Here is a 19,177-nt window from a genome sequence, read left to right on the forward strand (position 1 = left end):
AAAGATTTACGAGAGCTGTGCCCGTGAAAAATTGGGGATATTTCATTCTGAAAAGCCCTGTGGAAGATACAGCAAAGGGCAAAGCCTGTTATTGTGGCTGTACTTTATGGTGTTGTTTTATTAACAGTGGTAAACCACTGAAGCCACTGTAGGTTATCTTACCTTTATAGTGTGTATGGACTGGGACTATAGTTCTGAACAAGTCCTGGCATTTTACAGTCTGAAAATGCTTCTGGAATAAAGTTACAATCAAGGTATTGCATAGGAGAATTATATCAGACATCACATATATGAAACATACTAAGATCAGTTAGTGTGAAGTTAAGACTTCATAGTAGATTATTTTTCTCTAAACTTTATACGAGGCTGTGTCTGAAAATGATTGCAGTTTGGTCGCATTTATTTACAGCAAACAGACAAACACAGAGCAGGTTTTCACAGTTTAATGTAAAAAGTAGGTATTGAGATAGTGTCTCTAAAGGTGTATCCATTAAGCAGTTGCATTTGATTTGAATTGAGTAACTGGTCATAACATAATCTGGTGTGATCAGTTGTTTTTGGTCATCTGTAGCAAAGTTCATACCCTCTTCCTCTGTCAGATCCTGAAGTACAGTCTGGACACCGTTTGTGAATAGATATTGTCACTCCCTTCAACCACAGTCTCTGAGAGCTGAGAGTCCACACATGTCCCCAGGCCATCGCTAAAGCCCCACTCCAAGATGTCCAGAAGCTAAAACCACCAACAGTGGGATACAGATTTCCTTCCCCAAATATACCATTTCCCAGGATATTGTTCATGTTATTCATCAGAGTGCGACACTGACTCGAGAATCTGGCATCACGGATCGCGTCGCGCCCGTCAGAAGTTTGCCGGGCGCACCATCATGCTTGTCATGGTACCCATCAGATTCGGACCCTTCCAGTAGTACCACTTGATGCCGTTGTAGCGGACCACGCTGGAGGAGCTCGGGTAATATATGCCGTTCAGGTTGGACGGACCGCAAGCCTCAAACCACCAACCTGGAGCGGGAGTGTGCCAGAGTTCAAGGGAAAAAGTCCGAATGAATTAAATTCAAGCCCATGAAATGTAACACCCAAACGCACAGCTGTAAGTCAGCAGTAACTTTATATTGGTGCAGAGGGGGGAAATGAAATGCACTTTTTTGGACATTTACAAGTGGGGTGGATAGGAATGTTTAACACGATGCGTTACAAGGACGGACAGATTGAGACGGGGGGGGGGGGGGGGGGGGGGTAGAAGAAGTTGGAAGCTGCGTACCTCCAGAGGCGAGTTGGGCACACTTGCAGGTGCAGCGGTCGTTGTCTCTGTCCTTGGTGCTGAATTGGGTGCCGGTGTGGGAGAGGCTGCTGGTCCGTCCAGCTGTGCCGCTGAAGCCCTCGGCGTGAAGGCTGCAGTTTTTGAGAGAGCAGTAAAAAAAAAAAAAAAAAAAAAAAGAGCAAAGGATTTCAGCGGAAAAGAAAGCTCAGCCCATGGGCAACTTTCATTATTTAACGCTGTGTTGGGCAACTGTGCTTGTTGGCAGCTCCACATGGCAGTGAGCTGTTACGGCCCCGAAAACCGTTTCTTTTTCTGAAATCATCTAAAGTAGGGCAAGACCCAATGCTCTCTACTGCAGATCCATCTTGTCATTTCGAAGTCTGTGGAGCTGAGCCTTGTGCAGTATTACATCAAAAAAAAAAGTAAAAAAATGAATTATTTCACGATCACAGATAATAAAGATAAATTAAAGTAATCAAAGAATAACCAGTTATAACCACCTGTAAACCACTGGAGGAAATCATAGCCTGTTTAATATGTGTACAATACTTTTTAACACAAGGTGCCCCCCCCCCCCCCCCCCCAGGTTCCCATTGTTGCCAAGCATCAAGACAAAACTAACATAAAGGAACTGCTCATTATTTTTCCTCCATGTGGTGCTTTCTGAAAACAACCCAAGCAGTCTGAACGTGACCTCTGCACAAATCTAATTGATTCGCTCAATTAAATATATACAGCGTCCCCAGCAATGTGTGTGTGTGTGTGTGTGTGTGTGTGTGTGTGTGTGTGTGTGTGTGTGTGTGTGTGTGTGTGTGTGTGTGTGTGTGTGTGTGTGTGTGTGTGTGTGTTCAGTGGGGTGGACGAGGAGGTCAGCCCTGTTGACTGGCCTCTCCCTGCCCTGCCATTCTGTCTAGTTAGTACCGGACTCTCCCCCTGAGTTATGTGACACCGCTCCGGCGCCGGGGGGCACGCTGTCTGTGATGACTAAATGAAGGATCCTCCTCTTGAATTTGTAAGTTCACAAAGGCAGGGCAAACACATCATGAGGTGCTGAGAGAGAGAGGGAGGGGGGGTTTGAAATGGCCGTGGATGGACGGTCAAATAATAATGGAATAGCAGAGCGGGCTGGAATAATACATGAAGGGATATTTATGTTGGGAGAAATGTGGAGGACAATTAAAAACTATCAAATTAGACAAGGTGGCGAACCACAGGCTACATGATATCCTACTGGAGCCAGCTCTTCTTACTCTGCAGAACTTTTGCATTAGCCATGACTTCCAGATGTATTAGTTCCGCTATTCCACCGACACCGCAGACCACAGACTAGTCCTTTTCATAGTGACTGTCTTTTCATATTGTTATTGCATCCTTTAATGACAAACATACCGTTACATTAAAAGGGATGCCGTTGGTTTTACTCCAAGACGGGCCACCTCAGTGGGAAGTGGTCTTCCATGCTGATTATGAATGTATGAATAATGTTGTGAGACTTCCATGTTGCTTTAGGGAGCACACTGGATGCGGCTGAGGAGGTGGATTGCTTTGGCTGGCAGGCTGTGCAGCGCCACAGCTCTGGCTGGGGAGTTTTAATTTAAACCCGCGGATGAAGCCAGCATCTCTAGCATGCTAGTAAAGCTGGTACATATTGAACTAGTTACAACGGAACATGATCTCAGAGCTAGCCAAGCTTCAGAGGTGATTATATTCATTCAGGTGCTTCATCTCACGCAGTGTAGCCTGCGGCAAAAACCCGTGAAACATTCAGGTTCACCGCGCTAATTATGTAGAACAAACGAGGGCAAATGCAATTTGCTGCACTATTAGGGATCTTGGAAAACACCCACCCACATATGATTATGATTTGTCATCTCTCAGAGCATCAATCTGCAAGAACTTTCACAAAACACGGGTAAATACCTGTTCATTTATATGAAATCTAGCAAACATATTTTATAGCACGGCTTCAGCACGCCCACGCATCATCTTGTTAGTGATTGCAAGGTTACTGAGGAGCTTGGTTTGAGTTGTCAGTTCCTGGCGGGGGGGGGGGCTTTACTGCTTGGCGTTCCTGTAATACTCCAGTGGAGGGTTTCAGGGGCAGTGGTAGCCACAGCGATGGGAGGAGAAGAATGGAGCCAGACAACAGTGGCTGCGTGCCTTCTGCTGAGCTCATCCTTCTGAACGACAATCTTAAAAAGAGAAAACTGGTTCCTTCACCTCCGTGCTTAGAGAACGACGAAATAGAAGTGAGCTTGAACTGTCAATAACGGTTTCTAATCCGTCGTGATATTAAGAGCCTCGCAGCCGGAGGGAAGGCGACGATAGAATGGGTGTTACTGCATCGCAATAATGCATTTCACATTAGAAGGCTCTTAATAAAACACTTAAATAAAGCACCGTCATTATAGTCCCCTTCATGTCTGATTTCTGACGAAGTGAAATCTTTTAATTGGAGACCCGAGTGTACATGAAGTGTTTTAGTTCAGCATTCTGTCATATACTGAGATATGCCGAACACTTTAATAGGAGGATTTAAATGTTATTTCTTATGTAATGAATTAATGTGGTGTGTGTGTGTGTGTGTGTGTGTGTGACGCTGGTACCTGTAGCTGTTGTCCTCTCCCTCTATGGAGAAGCGGTCGTAGTGTGAGAACGCTTCATTCCCCTCTCTGTCCTTCAGCTGGACATGCAGACTGTATTCTTGGGAGCTGGTCAGCTTGTGGATGATATCATTCCCCAGCCAGTGTTCCCCAGACGGCTCTCCAAAGCCCTGGATTAGACACAGACAGAGAAACAATGGAACAAGAAACTATTCTAACAAGGGGGTTGTTTTCTTTACCACAGACCTGCCAAGTGTTTCTGTAGTTCTTATGAAAATGACCCTGAACTTAAGAAGTCACATTTATCACCGTGATGGACTTAGACAGCCCACTGAGTTTATGAAGAGAAATACTCCACTCTCAACGCAATGGGCCAGTCAACTGAGACTTTAATTTTACCGTAATACCCTACAAATGTTCTGTCTGTGCAACCAACACAAAATGTACCTCTATTTTGTTGCACACCGAACCTAATAGGAGTTTATCATTTATTTCTTTAAAATGAGTTATATGAACACTGTAATAGGTCTAATTTCATGTATTGTTTAATTTACTGCATGCACCGTTTTCACAGCAGTGTGTATTGATTGAGACCTCAGACAATTATGCCAATGGGAGATTTTGAATTTGTTAGGCAGCATTCTCCATCATCCTTTTATTTATTGAATATGTTTTCTATGAGTTATATTTATTCATCCAGCAGAGTTCAGAGATGAACATTGAAGCTGCTTTGGCAGCTTTACATTCATTGTATCAATTATTTGTGCATTAGACAGTGTGGGTTTGGAATATAAAGTAACGGGTGTCAAGGACTCTGCAGCAGGAGTCACTGTCAGATGATGTAACAGGTTGAAGGGAATTAAATATCAGCTCAGCCTGTATTTATTTTTATTTTCTTCTATAATTTCACTAGAAACGGTTGTTCATTTTGCAAGTTCTTAATAAATAACTCAATACTTTTCATTTGTCGAGTATTGAATTTACACAGAAGTATAAAAAATAGGGTTTAGCATGAGGTTATTTGATACAGATTATTTAGTTATTGAATTACCAGAAAACATTCTATATTGTGATATAAAGTTATCAAGATATGAAATGACCTGTAGGATAGCAGAGTTCTGTCATATTGCCCAGCCCTATATTACGCATGCGTTGTTCAGTCTATCAGAAGAACATCTTCTCCTCGTTTACCTCTGAATCCTCAGTCTTCAGCGAGAGGGGATAAATATTAGAGCCTCGGTGCATCTGTCATTTGACCAGCAAGGTCCGGTTGCAACACTTGATCAGCACTGCCCACAGTTTCTGAGAATACGGAGTGTGGGCTGAGGCAGTGAAGCATTTTAGTACACACGTTATTATTATGCCATCTACAGGGCCCCTGTGCTCCCACGCCCCCAACTGGAACCAAATATTTATCATCCACTTGTAAAAATATTGTTCTTGAACGAGTTTTGTTGAGCTTTTTCTTTTTTTTTTTTGTCTCTCGCCTTCCGTTTGCAGTCACGGTCTTCTCTCCATTCTATTTTCAGTCTGAGCTGGAGCAACTGATTTGTTGGCGTGGGTCGAAGACAAAATTGCTACTCCGCTCAGTCCCAAACTAGCCTCTCTCATTTGTTCTGTTGTCATTCAACACGGTCGGAAAGGCCCGCAAGCATTTGTTTTTTTTCTCTATTGCGCGAACGGAACTTTGATTCGATTGAGAAACCTTTGTGATGAGGTTCAGAAAAAAAACATCATCTTAATGTAAGTCCAAACAAAACAAAAAAGCCAAAAGTGTTAAAACACGCTTGACAACTTCACAGTCTCTCATGTACAACTTTATTAGATCCAGTTTTCCGGAGCTTGAAATGCTGTTACTTTCATCGCTACACAAGCATTCCCTTCCAAAAGCTATTGTGATTAAGGATGGGTACAAACAGTAGTGCTCTGTGTGTCATTGAAGTGCATGACATGTGTGTGTGTGTGTGTGTGTATAAACGTGTGTGTATATGGGTGTGTGGGAGTATGACGGGGAGAGGGAAAGAGAGCAGGTGCAATAACACGGGGGTTGGTGGAGCACACGAGGGCCGGCCAAACACAACAACCGCAGGTCACCTGGGATCACAGGCCAGCCGGTATCCCACGCCTCTCAGCGCCAAATCACCCATGGAAGGTTATTGGAACCTCCTGTCCAGTCCCACAACACCGATCCATACCGTCTATGCTGATAAGGGTGACCTTTAACCCACAGAACTCACCATTTTGTAGTCCGTCCAGCCACGGTGGAAGTTCACAGAGCCGTTTCTCCGGTGCTGCAGCACGGTCCACCCACCGCCTCGAGTCTTCATGTCGCAGAACACCTGTGGAAATGAAGGCAGAATACAACATATCTTATGATTTTAATACTGGAAAAAAGGTGTCGTAATCTTATGCTTGGTCACATTCTTTGCTTTCTATACTTAGTTGATCATAAAATATGCCCTGATCAAATTGGGAAGCTATATTTCCCAATAATTGATTGTTTTTGCCACAAGTGGTAAACACAACATTTAAATATTATCACCACCATTTGATTTTCGCCACAATCATTTTACACATTCACCAGATACACAACATTATTTCGGAGTTGTGTTTCGAGCCACGTTGGCAAGTGTGAGTCCAATATTCAGCCTCCCTTGATCTCCACAGCTGCTGTGGGAAATATCCGGCTCTGTAGCGGCCAAATGCCCCGCTGCGTTAACCAGCTTACAGTTGATTGGCCCTGGGCCAAGTGTGTAGTGGGTATAGCAGAGCCTTTTCACTAGCAAACAACTACCTGCTGCTATAGGAAACAAGGTTGGTTGAAACTGAACCTAAACAGTACATTTTTGGGGGGGTAAAAAACCCAAACAGTGAGCAGGGAGGAGAACTGCAGAGTTAAGATGACACCTTTCATAATGTGTCCCAGGTGGGAAGGAAAGCGGGGGTTGAGGAGGAGACTTCTTGGTTTTTGGTTCCATACATTGTTTTCTTTCTTACTTGGCTTCACATATTGCCATTATGTATAACAATAGATATGTTTGGGAGACCACAAAGGACTGGGTTGCACTCGTTCATCTAGTGACAGAATTGGAAATGTAGACTTGTTTAGGGACTTGTTTTCCATATTTGCGGTGTTTGACTGGACGTGTTCCAGCTCCTCTTGTATCGTGATGACATGACTGTGTGCTTTTTTCCCCCGTGGGTGGTGAGATTAGGTCCTTTTTGAATTGCAGTGTATTCAGTGTGCATACTTCAAGGCTACAGGGTGGGACTTTGTTTCAATCTCAAAATGATTACTACGCAATATTGTCACCTCAAATTATAGATATAGGGCTGGGGCAATAATTCAATATGATCATTTACTGTTTTTCAATGGAGGCATACGCTATCATAGAGAGATATTGTGACACACAATTAAGTTATCTAAATTGATAATAACGAGCACATACTAACTCCAGTATTTCCTTCACACAGGAGTAGGCCTATACATACATATTCATCAGCATATGGATTCATACAGACTACTCATTTATTGAAGTACTTGCTGTATCGTGAAATCGTTTTCGAGGTATGGAATGACCCAGGTTAGAATATTTTGGCCGTATCACTCAACCCTATTGTCAGCGACACTCCTGACTCAAAAACAACCTCTACAACCTGCAATTTGGTCAATTACTGACGAGTCAAAATGGATTCACTTGTCTGGTTGCTTGAATGTTGTCCACCACACAACCCCCCCCCCCCCCCCCCCCCCCCCAAGAGTGCTGGTATGCGGACGGCAACTCAAGTGGCTATTTTCTGCTAGAAATCAAATGAAAGTCTCCAGAACAGGAAAGCTAAATCAGGGTCAAAAGGCACTCAGGTCCTTTACCTCTGAAAGCAGAGTAGAGCGGCAACATGCTGCGCTTATTCTCCGCCACATTAAGCTAATGTTCTGGCCTTAAAGGAATCACACTGAATACAAAAACAGGGTCTTGAAATAGATTAAGTTAAGCCTTTTCCCAAATGTCGTCGTTCTTCTGATTCAGACCAGATCCATATTTAATACTCCATTCAATTATTATTAGCCAAGGAGTCAGTTAAAGACAAACCCATTAGAATGAAATGCAAAAATCCAGACAATTTAAGCAGTACTTTTGTCATATTATGCTGTGGCTCCGGCTTTCAGGGGACACAGTTGTTGAATCACAATGTGTGCTTCGAGAAGAGCCCTAATGTGTTTAATGTTATGAGCCCTTAGCATAATCTAGCTCTCAAAAGCATGCACAACAGAGTTATGAAATATTTTTTTTTTTAAAAGAAGCCGATCCAAACTATTCATTATTTGGTTTGTAAACAGCATCATTATTCACATCCCCGGTGATTAAAAGATGTGTGCATGCTTTTTGTCACTTGTTCAGCAGAGAAAACCCGCTCTCTGCTTTGAAAACAGGGCAATTTGTATCTGCCCCACTTTTCACGCAGCCACCCAGATTGCCAGCCACATTGGAACTAGATGGCATAGATTGAAAGCAGCGAGGATTTGGGGAGCACTAACTTGCATCAGTGGAAATGCACATTGGCCCTAGTTGGCAGGAAACACATGGCACCAGTGGCCAACACCTGGCTGCCTTGCCCACAGGAAATGAAGAGGAAGAACAGGGGAAAACACAGGCGGTCGGAGATGGTGCCAAACCAGCAAAGTAGACTGAAAGTAATGAATAACACACACACACACACACACACACACACACACACACACACACACACACACACACACACACACACACACAAAAGCAAACTGCTTCACTGCTGTCTATCTTTTTGTGTGGTAACTCTGAGAGTGAAGAAGCCAGCCAGGAATGCTAGCTTGTATTCAAAGAAGGGATAGCCTGCTGGTGGGGGGTGGGGGGGGGGGGCACGGTTGACTTAGCAAGGGCTAGCTGCTTCAGGTCAGCGGAGGTTCCTCGTAAGCTTTTCTGACTTTGCATTCAGCAGAGCACGCTCGCTCACCATGAAGCCCGTGGGGCATAACGCTCCTGTTGCTTATTATTTTGGCCCTCTGTAACCCAGCATGGCATTTCCATCCACCTCTTTACCCAAAGCCCCCTTTGCACATTACCATTACGTCGGACTAGTTTTTTTTTTTCCAGTGTTTCCTGCGTCCGAAAAAGCATTAATAAGCCCGTCAGAATGTCATTATGCAGCGTGTACCAGCTTGACGTTACGCAGGCTGGGCAGAAATAAATGATCCCAGTGTTAAATACTGACAGACAAATGGGTAAAATGTCTAAACAGAAACTGTGTCACAGTCGGTTAGGTGATATTTGCAAAGAAAAGGCCGAGGACCTTTAAAGCCTCACTACCTTGACAGTGTGCGTAGAGTTAGGGAGGCGTATGCCGTATATTCCACTCTCTGTCACTCCGGATCGCAGGATCTCCGCACAGTCCCTGAAACTAAGCGGCTCCTCCTTGGGCGTATTGACGACTTCTGCGAAAAACATGACGCAGACAATTTATTTACAGATGGCAACCTTAGGCGCTTTGCAAACCAATCCCAACCCCATATGTGAGATATCTTGTAATGCTAAGCCCTGGCTTATAGCCTGCAATATCTGTAGCGCATGCATGCGCGTAGTGTGTCTCGGATTTGAAATACAAGCTGTTCTAGGTGATATTTTTCATTTAGTATTTTTTTATTTATTTATTTATTTATTTTTAGCCTAAATCATAAATCTCATGCTCATTAATTTAAATGCTGTAGATCTCATCTTTTGCCTAAATTAAATTCTGGTGTTTATTGATGCTTTAGTCTTTTTTTTTGCAGGAAGCAGGTAATGAATCATAGGAATGCAATATAGAATTGTATGCTAAATACTAGCAAGTGAGAGCTCTGTCCTCGATTTCATATTGAGTATTATTTGTTAATCTCTGTTGAACCTACATGATGTTTTCATCATGCAAATGTGTATTTTGCACATGCAGAAAAACCAGCACACTGCCTCGGCCTCACCGTTGCAGTGGTTGACCATAGCCAGCAGCTGCTGCACAGTGTCTGTGAGCACGGCCTGCTGCCTCTGTAGCAAGGTGCTGTTGAGCGTGGAGCTGACCAGTTCACCCTGGAGCTGACCGACCAGTCGACTCTGCCTCTCCACAAGCTGCTGAAGCTGCTGCTTCTCGCTCTGCAAGCCCTGCAGCTCCTTCCCGTACCGGGCCTCCAGCGCCAAGAGCCTCTGTTCCAGAAAACTAGCAAAGACCAACAACAAAAAAAAAAAGCATTAAGTGTGTGTGTGTGTGTGTGTGTGTGTGTGTGTGTGTGTGTGTGGTATTGGCTTATTTTCCTAAAAGTGAAAACCGGAAGACGTAACACTATATCAAGTGTCTGAGATGCCTCTTGGATGTTATGGGTGGCGGAGGATTACACGGAAAATGCATCTGTTCGACATGTACCTATCTCAGCGGAGGTTGCGCAAACTTGCACATTTACATGATGATGACTAATAGACATCGGTGCGACAGGCTCGTTGTAACATCATATAAACACCTGTACTGCTGCAGCAGATGGGCCTGCATCTTAAGCCTCTCGATCACAGCCTTCAGGCAACAATCTGACTGTGTGTGTGTGTGTGTGTGTGTGTGTGTGTGTGTGTGTGTGTGTGTGTGTGTGTGTGTGTGTGTGAGAGAGAAGTGCCACACCCCCCACTTCCAAATGAAGATCATAAATCCCTGCAGCCTGATCTTTATGGCTTTGACTAACGACTGTGCAGCAGTTATTTATTGAAACAATCCAGCCACCCAGATTGAACAAGCTACTTTTCAGCCCCGTGCCCACGCTAAGCTGCTCCGCTAAACGTGCGTCCTCAATCTCTCACTTTAGGCAAGTGACTCAGCGTGTGGCCTCAAATGAAAGCCGGATCAATCCAAATCATTTTTAACATCACTTCAATTTCGTATTTGCCTTGTGGAGGGGGGGGGCACTCCATAAAAAGTGGTGAAGCAAGCTCACAATTTGTTCTCCATTATGTGTGTTTTATTTTGAGGAGCAGTCAAAGTGCAGCGGTAGACCGGCACAGCAATGTTTCTACAGTAAGAGGGTTTTACAAAACAAACATGTTATTTTCATATCACATTGCATCCTGGGCAATTAAACTGTTATGCTTATGACATTGCGCTATTTATTATTATTGAAATACATATTTGCTATTAGACCGCTCTCAACCCTCTATCCGCAAAATGCCACGCTCCCTGCCAATAGTATTTTACATGTAATGCTTGTGAAAACAAACATGTCTTTCAGCTCATTTTAGTTGGCAGTAGTTCAAAAACTGGCCCCCGTCCCCTCAAGGATCAGCGGCAGTAGCCCCCCAGAAACCACTACGGGCCCCCTCTTTTATTCCACAGCTGCTTGGCAGCAAATCTGCTTTGACCTTTTCTAATCTGGTGCGCCGCGTCACGGTGTTTACTTGTGAAGATGTGTACATTTATTTGCATTGAAGGACGAGGGCCCTAAAGGGGGCATGGGCAGGGCCAGATGTGTAACAGGTGTTTGGAGCCGGGGCACTGTTGTTCCACCAGTCACACTTGGTACAGATGGATGGAATGATAAACAGTCGGATATACAAAGAGAGAAAACACCCGCTGCCTTTCACACCGCCCAACACCCTGTCCCTAACCTCTGCTGGCCCTAAGTTGACGTTGTGCTTCTAGAGAGAAGAATGGGAAACCCCTCCCAGCACGCACGGCCTATTCACTGGCAAACACGCGCACACACACACACACACACACACACACACACACACACACACACACACACATGCTTACACAATGCACATTATGTTGTTAAGTGCCCTGTTTGTCAGAGTAATTCAACATATTCTCTTCCGGTAGTTTGATGAAATGGACTGGTTGGATACATGTGAATCTACATATACAGTATTTTGCACTGCCACCAAATGTCAAATAGCTTTTTCCTGAGAAAACATTGTTTGACGCTCATGAGGAGAAATGTGTGAAATGTTTCCTACAGCAGCCGCAGCAGCAGCTCATTTGGGATCAGTAAAGGAGAAGCAGCGGCTAAACGGACCAAGAAAATAACACAATCTACATTAACCAGAAGACTCGCTAACAGAAAATCCATGTAGAAGCTATTTGACATTGAGGTTAGCGCAGCGCTTGACTGATAGGGGATTTTCTGGAAGGTGAAAAGCAAAAATAACTTTGTGATGTTCAAAATGAGAAAATAAGTGCCTCGTAAATTACCACTTACGGTCCATAATGGATCTGAAAGTGAAGTTCCTGTACACAGTGCAGTGCCTAAAGAATTACTTTCCGCATAATCTTTTGAAGCGTGTTTGTTTTCACCTGTTTTTATCGCCGAGGCGTGAGATCTCCTGAGTCTGCAGGAGGATATGTTTCTCCAGCCGGTTAGTGAAGAGCGAGTACTCGAGCAGCTGTATCTCCAGGCGACTTGTCTGGTTTAACACCTATAGATTGATGAAAACAGAATAAAAAAACTCTATCACAGTATGTGCCGTGTTGAAGAATGGATGAGCGAGATGACAGGCTGATTGACTTTGGGGGGTGGCGGCTCTAAAGCACCCTGGGGGATAAACAATGTCGCGCAGAACATCACAAGGCCCATAATGCTTCACTCTTCGATCTTACAATGAGAACTTGAGAAAGAATTACCTCACTTGCACCTGTGACATGTTTTTGAAGTTGCAAATGAAACAAAAAAACTTGTAACAAAAGCAGCTCAGATATTTGTACAGGTTGCAGTTTCACATCGACTCTGATAAGAGCAAAAGAAAGCATGCGGACCAAAACAACCCAATCTGTAATAACAGCTCTGTGGCATGACTGAAGACACATCTGCGTTGTGCTGCTGAGCTTTGTTTTAATTGGCTTGTTGTCAGACGCCGAGTTCTATTAATTGTGTCAATCAGAGCCTGTGGAACCGAATACCAGCTGTTTTAAAAAGCGGTAGCCGCCCCCTTTGGGCATGGCTTCTCAGTGGGTTACATCTGATTTACATTTAATTTAGCTATTCGCCAAGTGTTTCGCAAGTAACATCATTTGTTTTTGCATGGGTGTGACCCCCCCCCCCCCCCCCCCCCCCCCCACAGTTGTTCAAACAGGTTGGCCATGACATCCCTTAAACGCTTCCCGATGGGCTCACCTGGGTCTCAACGTCTGTCAGTTTGCGGGTCTGCTCCGCCGATTGGCTGAGGAGGTTGGTTCCCATTTCTAGCATGGCAGCTGTCTGGGTGTGCACCGCAGTCCTTTTCATTTCCTCCATCCCAGAGCGCACATTCTCCTGGATGAAGTTCTCCAGCTGTAAGGGGAACAAGCCGACTCTGAGAGTATTATACCACACGTCAGATTCCTTCGTTTCATCGTGGCGATAATCATATTTTAGAAGGTAATACATTCGCTGACAGCTTGATGCAGTGTGAAAGTAGCAACCCTAGAGTCGTCTGTCTTTTTCATCTCAATTTCTTCAGGTACTTTGATGGAGTCATAGATTACAGCACCCCTATGGCACCGACGGTGTCTTGCCACCATCTTTCTATCCGCAGGTCTACCTCAGGCAAATACTAACCAGCACATTAATACAATTTAGCACTCGACAGGAGTTTCAATGGTATTTCAAAAAGAGCAGTCCTGACACACACATATTCATGTGCAGGACTTCAGGGATAGTCGCCTGCACTCTAATCAATCACAAGGTCAGATAAAGAAGCGTTTGGTGAAACCCATCATGTGTTGCAGAGGGAGTGAAAATAGGATGGCATCCTTCTTGCTCCAATAAATAGATTCTCTTATTAATGCAGTCGGTTTCAGCGAACGATGGGGATTTGTTTGACGTTTAACGGTCAATGGCCTGTGCATTGCAATAACCTAAAGTAGAATATCGAACTGGAGAACATTAATATTAACATTATGACTTTTGTGGGGATAACAGATCAGGCTTTACTCGTTAAACCACACGACTGGAAAATGAAGTCTCTAAGGAGGAAGCTTTCAGAAGTATCCGGCTAATGAGTGGTTATTCGCAAAAATCGAAGAGAATTCAAATGAGAATACGATTGTTTTTTCAATACAAATGTGTATTTCAGACAAGAATGGGGTTATGATAATGCGTTGGCACAGGAGAGGGCTTTTTCTATATTTCATGTAGTATTAAAATACCGATCTAAGCGGGCAAATAGAGATGAATCTGCAATTAAATAGTTTGGGGCTTCACTAAAACATTGATCATCTAACTTTTTAACAAATTAACAAAAACTTAAACAAGAATTAAAATTCTACTATTTAATGTCCGGCTATTTGAGTCAGTATCGGCCCGGTGTATCTGATATCTGTATCGGTGTTGTTGCATCTCTCGTCTCTTACTTCCTCTTGATCTCTCTCACTATCTCCCTCTTTGATTCAAACTCTCCGTCGTGCTCTATGAATACATTTCTCACATTTTGCTACTTAAGGACAACTGAGACAGCAGAAAAAAATCCCTCCGTAACGAAGGTTACGAAGAGATTACAAAGCGGATTATAGCCGACTCTAAGGGAAGAACCGAAGATCCCCGCACCATAATCAGCCCATTTATTGAAGCTGCTATCAGTCGCCTGTCCATCGTGTTCATATTACAGCCTTCTGTGATAGAACTCAGTCCAGCGGTCTTGATGCACTACGTCTCCCGCTGCCAAATGCATTAATTGCAGCTCTGTCACATGTTGCGCTAGGCCGCCAGATAAATCACATTTAGAACGGAGCACAGGTCCATCGTATTGTGTCTAAGAGGTAAGGATCAGTGCTGAGAAAACCATGGCAGTTGTGTCACCTGATATCATAATTGTCGAGCCAATAGACACATTTGTTCTCAGTTACTATCACAGAGTAGAGGGGGAACATATACGCATGGTGTTTTTGGGAAATGATGATGGCCTAGCGCAGTAGGATGGCTTGTGAGGAACAGGAACAATTATGTTTCCATGAAAAATGCAACTTTATTAATAAATATATATATATAGATATATATATATATATATATATATATATAGATATATAGATATATAGATATATCTATATATATAGATATATCTATATATATATATATAGATATATAGATATATCTATATATATATATAGATATAGATATAGATATATCTATATCCCCCTTTTCACCAGAGATAAATGTATTCTTGGCCTTTGGTTTGTATTTGGATGTCTGCCTCAACCCCAATACAATATACAGAAAATTAATTTGTTTACCGTTTTAATTGAAAGTTGCTGTTGAACAAATTTGTCCTTTTCAGAATGGTTGACAGAGTGTTCTGTAGATTATCCAAAGTAACCAGGATATTGCTCTTGGAAACAGATGTTCCTGATTATTATTTTTTTGTTTCATCAAAGGAAGGCGATGTTGGATTAGCCACAGCTTTAGTCTGAACAAAAAGTGGAATTCTGCCATGAAATTCTATTCTGTGCAGACACCAGCAAGTCAACATTTCCACTTGTCCAAGTAAAACAGCTCAACAGCTACAGATGGATTTGGACCATACTTTGTACGGATGTCATGGTTCCCAGAAGATGCGTCACAATGACTTTGGTTATACCCAGGACACTTTTCCTCTAGCACCATCATTTCAAAACATCTGCTCAACCACTGGATAGATTGCCATTAGATTTACTGATGTTATCACGCTAGCTCAAGAAACTAAGATGTTCAACATGGTAAAAGTTATAACTGCTAAACATCAGCATGATGAACATGTTATGTTATGTGATTTTTCAATCAGGGCTCCAGACTGAGTCACATATTGGATCATATTTTTGTGTGAAGATAAACATTTCAAGTGGTCGCATTAATGCATACCATCTTCTTGCTGATGGTGTCATTTACTTTACAGATAGAGGCATCAATATTACTTTGAGATTAGAACAAAACTTGCTAAAACTAAGTGAAAAATCTAAAATAATCCAACATTAACAACGGTTAAGGTCTACTCTCCGTGCAAAAGGGCATGTAGTAGAGTAGAAAGTTGCTTAAAATTTGTAGAGTACTTGAGTAAATGTACTTAGTTACTTTTCTCCACTGATTAATACCATGCCGTGACCGGCTGAGTAAGTTGTCAAGTCAAAGGCCATAGATTGAGAATGTTCAAAAAAGGGGTGAATGTTTTAAAAATGAATACTGTTAGTTATGTGGGTAACGTACCTACTTTATGAAACATTACTGGGCCAGGAAATCAGGTGACCTGAGGGTGGCCCAGCCACCTTGATCTCTATGCAATACTTCTGCATTACCATAATCCACACAGCCTCTTAGAGGCACTAACAAAAGCACGCTTACATCCTTTTTGTCAATCCCTCAGGGCAGCGGAATGTTAAAGGGACTAGATGGGGCTGTGTTGGGGGTTAGAACAAAAGAAAACAAACACTAGTTCCTCCTTGGAAACACCAAAGAAGGAATCTGGAACGTTGATACAGTCCCGTTGCACTCGTCCACTTGGAGATTCCTCAGCGGAACGTGTGTGTGTGTGTGTGTGTGTGTGTGTGTGTGTGTGTGTGTGTGTGTGTGTGTGTGTGTGTGTGTGTGTGTGTGTGTGTGTGTGTGTGTGTGTGCTGGTGTGCTGGTGTGTTTTCCTTCAAGGGGTTTTGGGTTGAAGGCTCACAGTAAGGGTCATATTATCCCAGGGGAGCCTCGAGTGAGACCGCTCAAAGTTTCACAGACAAACCGACACACAGTTGCCACATTTCAAGCTCTTCCGCATAACAAATGTCTCCCCAAATGTATGCAGATAAGGCTTAATGAGCTCCACAAGGTGCTGAAAAGGCTTTGCCATCTGGAGGTCAGAGGTCAGTATATCGTTGTGTATTTCTAAAAGGGGCTCTCTCGGGTCTTGCCGTGTTTATGAGGAAATCCCACCTACAGTGCGATCGTCTATGCATCACTGTGGCCGGGTGGAGGTAACTTGTTGAAAGGCTGGATCTTTGGCTTCACTCCAGATGTTGTGTGGAGGAAGCTTGGCAACAGAGCAAGATATGCGTCAGCAGAGCTTTTTCTATGGATGGAGGGATAAAAACTGCATCTCCTCCATGGCCTCTCGTATCGCAGCTCTGGTGGAGAGGGAGTGAGAGACGGGAGGCAATATGCTGCAAAGAATACGACCAAGATGAGTGCGATATGTGATGTTTTGCAGACTGTGCATGAATAATATACTGTACACATGGGGGGGAAGTGTGTGCACTCTGGCACTATCTCTTCCCCACACTGTCTCTCAAGCAAGGCCTCCTGGGTTGCTTCCCATGGAAGCTAGGTGTCCTGTTCATAGACATCAGACAGAGTGTGCACGTGGGAATCGTGTGTGTGTGTGTGTGTGTGTGTGTGTGTGTGTGTGTGTGTGTGTGTGTGTGTGTGTGTGTGTGTGTGTGTGTGTGTGTGTGTGTGTGTGTGTGTGTGTGTCGAGAGAGAGCGAGAGCAAGACAGACGGAAGAGTTTGCGATCTGGTGGTCGGCAAGTCAAGGTGTGATATGGGAGACATTCATCATCCCGGAGCGGTCCAGATAGAAGTAGAGGAGACGGAAGGAGAGGAACGGGGTGTCAAACGAAAAAGGAGACAGGAAAGGAAACGCAGTCAACCTTTATGGCGAGAGTGGGGAGGGACAGCAGAACGGGGGGGGAGCTGTGGCATTCTTAAAACCTCATTTCCAAAATCCTGAAACATAATCAACATGTTTGCTCTCAGCCCGCCAATCTAAACACTCGACACAAACCCTTATAATCGGCCTGAGGATTAGTGTATACCATAAATATTCTGAGTGATGCAGACAAGAATGGAGAGGCGGGTGGAGAGGAGGGATGGCGTGTCAGTCAGTCTGTCATAGACAATGGCTCAACACTGTTTCTGTGCCCCGGATGACCTTAGCAATGAAAACACTATTGTGAGGCCACTTTTAATCGCATCATTTCATTTTAGTCGGTCATAATCCGAGCCAAATGGAACCGCAAAGGCCAACGGCCGTGCTGAAATGTGTCTACAGCAGATAAACTGAGGAACATATTTATATAATATACATTTATATGTCAGCCGAGTTTGGGACACAAAGTTTTCCAGCTAACTTGTGCTTACTAGTGAGCCGAAACACGGGTCAAGTGTCTTTCTCCTCTCGTATGCAGCGGGGAGTTCTGGCTTCCCAGCGGTGTTAAACACAGACACACACTCATGCACCAGGCGTTGACATGGTGCCAGATATGCATACAGCGAGCATCCAGGAAATTTCCAGCTGAGCATTGAACTTATCAATAAATGAAAGCTCGTCAACAGATGTGCATTCCGTGGACATCCCGTTCTTTTTTTTTTTCTTTCAGCATTTGGTTTGAAGATCTGCAGGCTAAAATGTGTGTCGTGTGAAAAGGACAAGAAGAAGAGAGTGTGAAGTAAGAATGGTCAGATGACGGAGGAGAAAGTCAACAGGGCAGAGACCTTACCTTCTGCAGCCACTGGGTGTTATTTTCCATGGCACTCTCCAGATTTACCAGCTTCCTCTCCTGCCAGGAAGGCCTCTCTGTTTGGGCCTTGCCCGCCTTTAATTGGCTCGCGTCAGGCTCAGCGTCGGGCGGGGAATCCCTCTGGAGTGTGTTGGTCACCTGGAAGTCCTTCAAGGGATGGCAGTGCTCCACCTCGGGCAGGATGAAGGTGTAGCTGCAGTGGCCGTGCTGCACTCGGTGCTGTTGGCGCTCTGAGCCGGTCGCGGTGGCCAGCAGGTGAGCCAGGTAGGCAAGGGTCAGGGCCAGCGGGCGGCCCATGTCAGGGGAGAGGGGTAGGGGAGGGAGGAGAGGGGAAGGGAAGGGAGGGAGGGAGGGAGGAGAGGGGAAGACGGAGGTCGCTCCCCTCTGGCAGAGCAGAGAAGCGAGTCAGGTGGGTTGCCCCCTTTTGGTACTTTTTGGATCTTCTGTCTTTTTTCTGTCTTTTTTGTTGAAAAGTCCCTCAAGACTGCTCCTGTCTTCTTAGCCCAACTCGTGCTGCTCCTGTCTCTGTATCTGTCCCAGTTAGGGCGGACAGAACACACACACACACACACACACACACACACACACACACTCACAAACACACACACACACAGGAAAGGGGGATTGCCTTCTATTGTAACTCCAACAATCCAGTCCAGGAAACCCAACAGCAGACTTCTCACTCACCATTTATCTCTCTCTCTGAAAAGTTGCCTTCCTCACTGCCTTCTCCCAAGCAGCTGGAGTCCAAAGCGTTGGTCTGGAGGAAAAAGGGGAGAGGAGGGGTTGTAGTGGAGAGTGGCC

The 19,177-nt window shown here is 44.3% G+C and overlaps 1 protein-coding gene across 1 annotated transcript; it reads right to left on the reverse strand.

Annotated features, from left to right (window-relative positions):
- Nucleotides 1-429: 429 nt before the first annotated feature.
- Nucleotides 430-18,743, reverse strand: angpt2b (angiopoietin 2b). Its single transcript, XM_068710966.1, has 9 exons — nucleotides 18,353-18,743; nucleotides 13,040-13,195; nucleotides 12,223-12,344; nucleotides 9,875-10,107; nucleotides 9,228-9,352; nucleotides 6,120-6,221; nucleotides 3,886-4,052; nucleotides 1,280-1,410; nucleotides 430-1,020 (listed from the first exon to the last, which is right to left on the reverse strand). Exons 1-9 carry the CDS (start codon nucleotides 18,668-18,670, stop codon nucleotides 860-862), a joined length of 1,515 nt encoding a protein of 504 aa, XP_068567067.1. The 5' UTR covers nucleotides 18,671-18,743; the 3' UTR covers nucleotides 430-859.
- Between the last annotated feature and the right edge of the window lie 434 nt (nucleotides 18,744-19,177).

The sequence above is a fragment of the Cebidichthys violaceus genome, unplaced genomic scaffold, assembly GCF_023349555.1.
Source record: "Cebidichthys violaceus isolate CVI_PGR_0920_01 unplaced genomic scaffold, fCebVio1.0.p SCAF_16, whole genome shotgun sequence".
Taxonomy (NCBI): Eukaryota; Metazoa; Chordata; class Actinopteri; order Perciformes; family Stichaeidae; genus Cebidichthys; species Cebidichthys violaceus.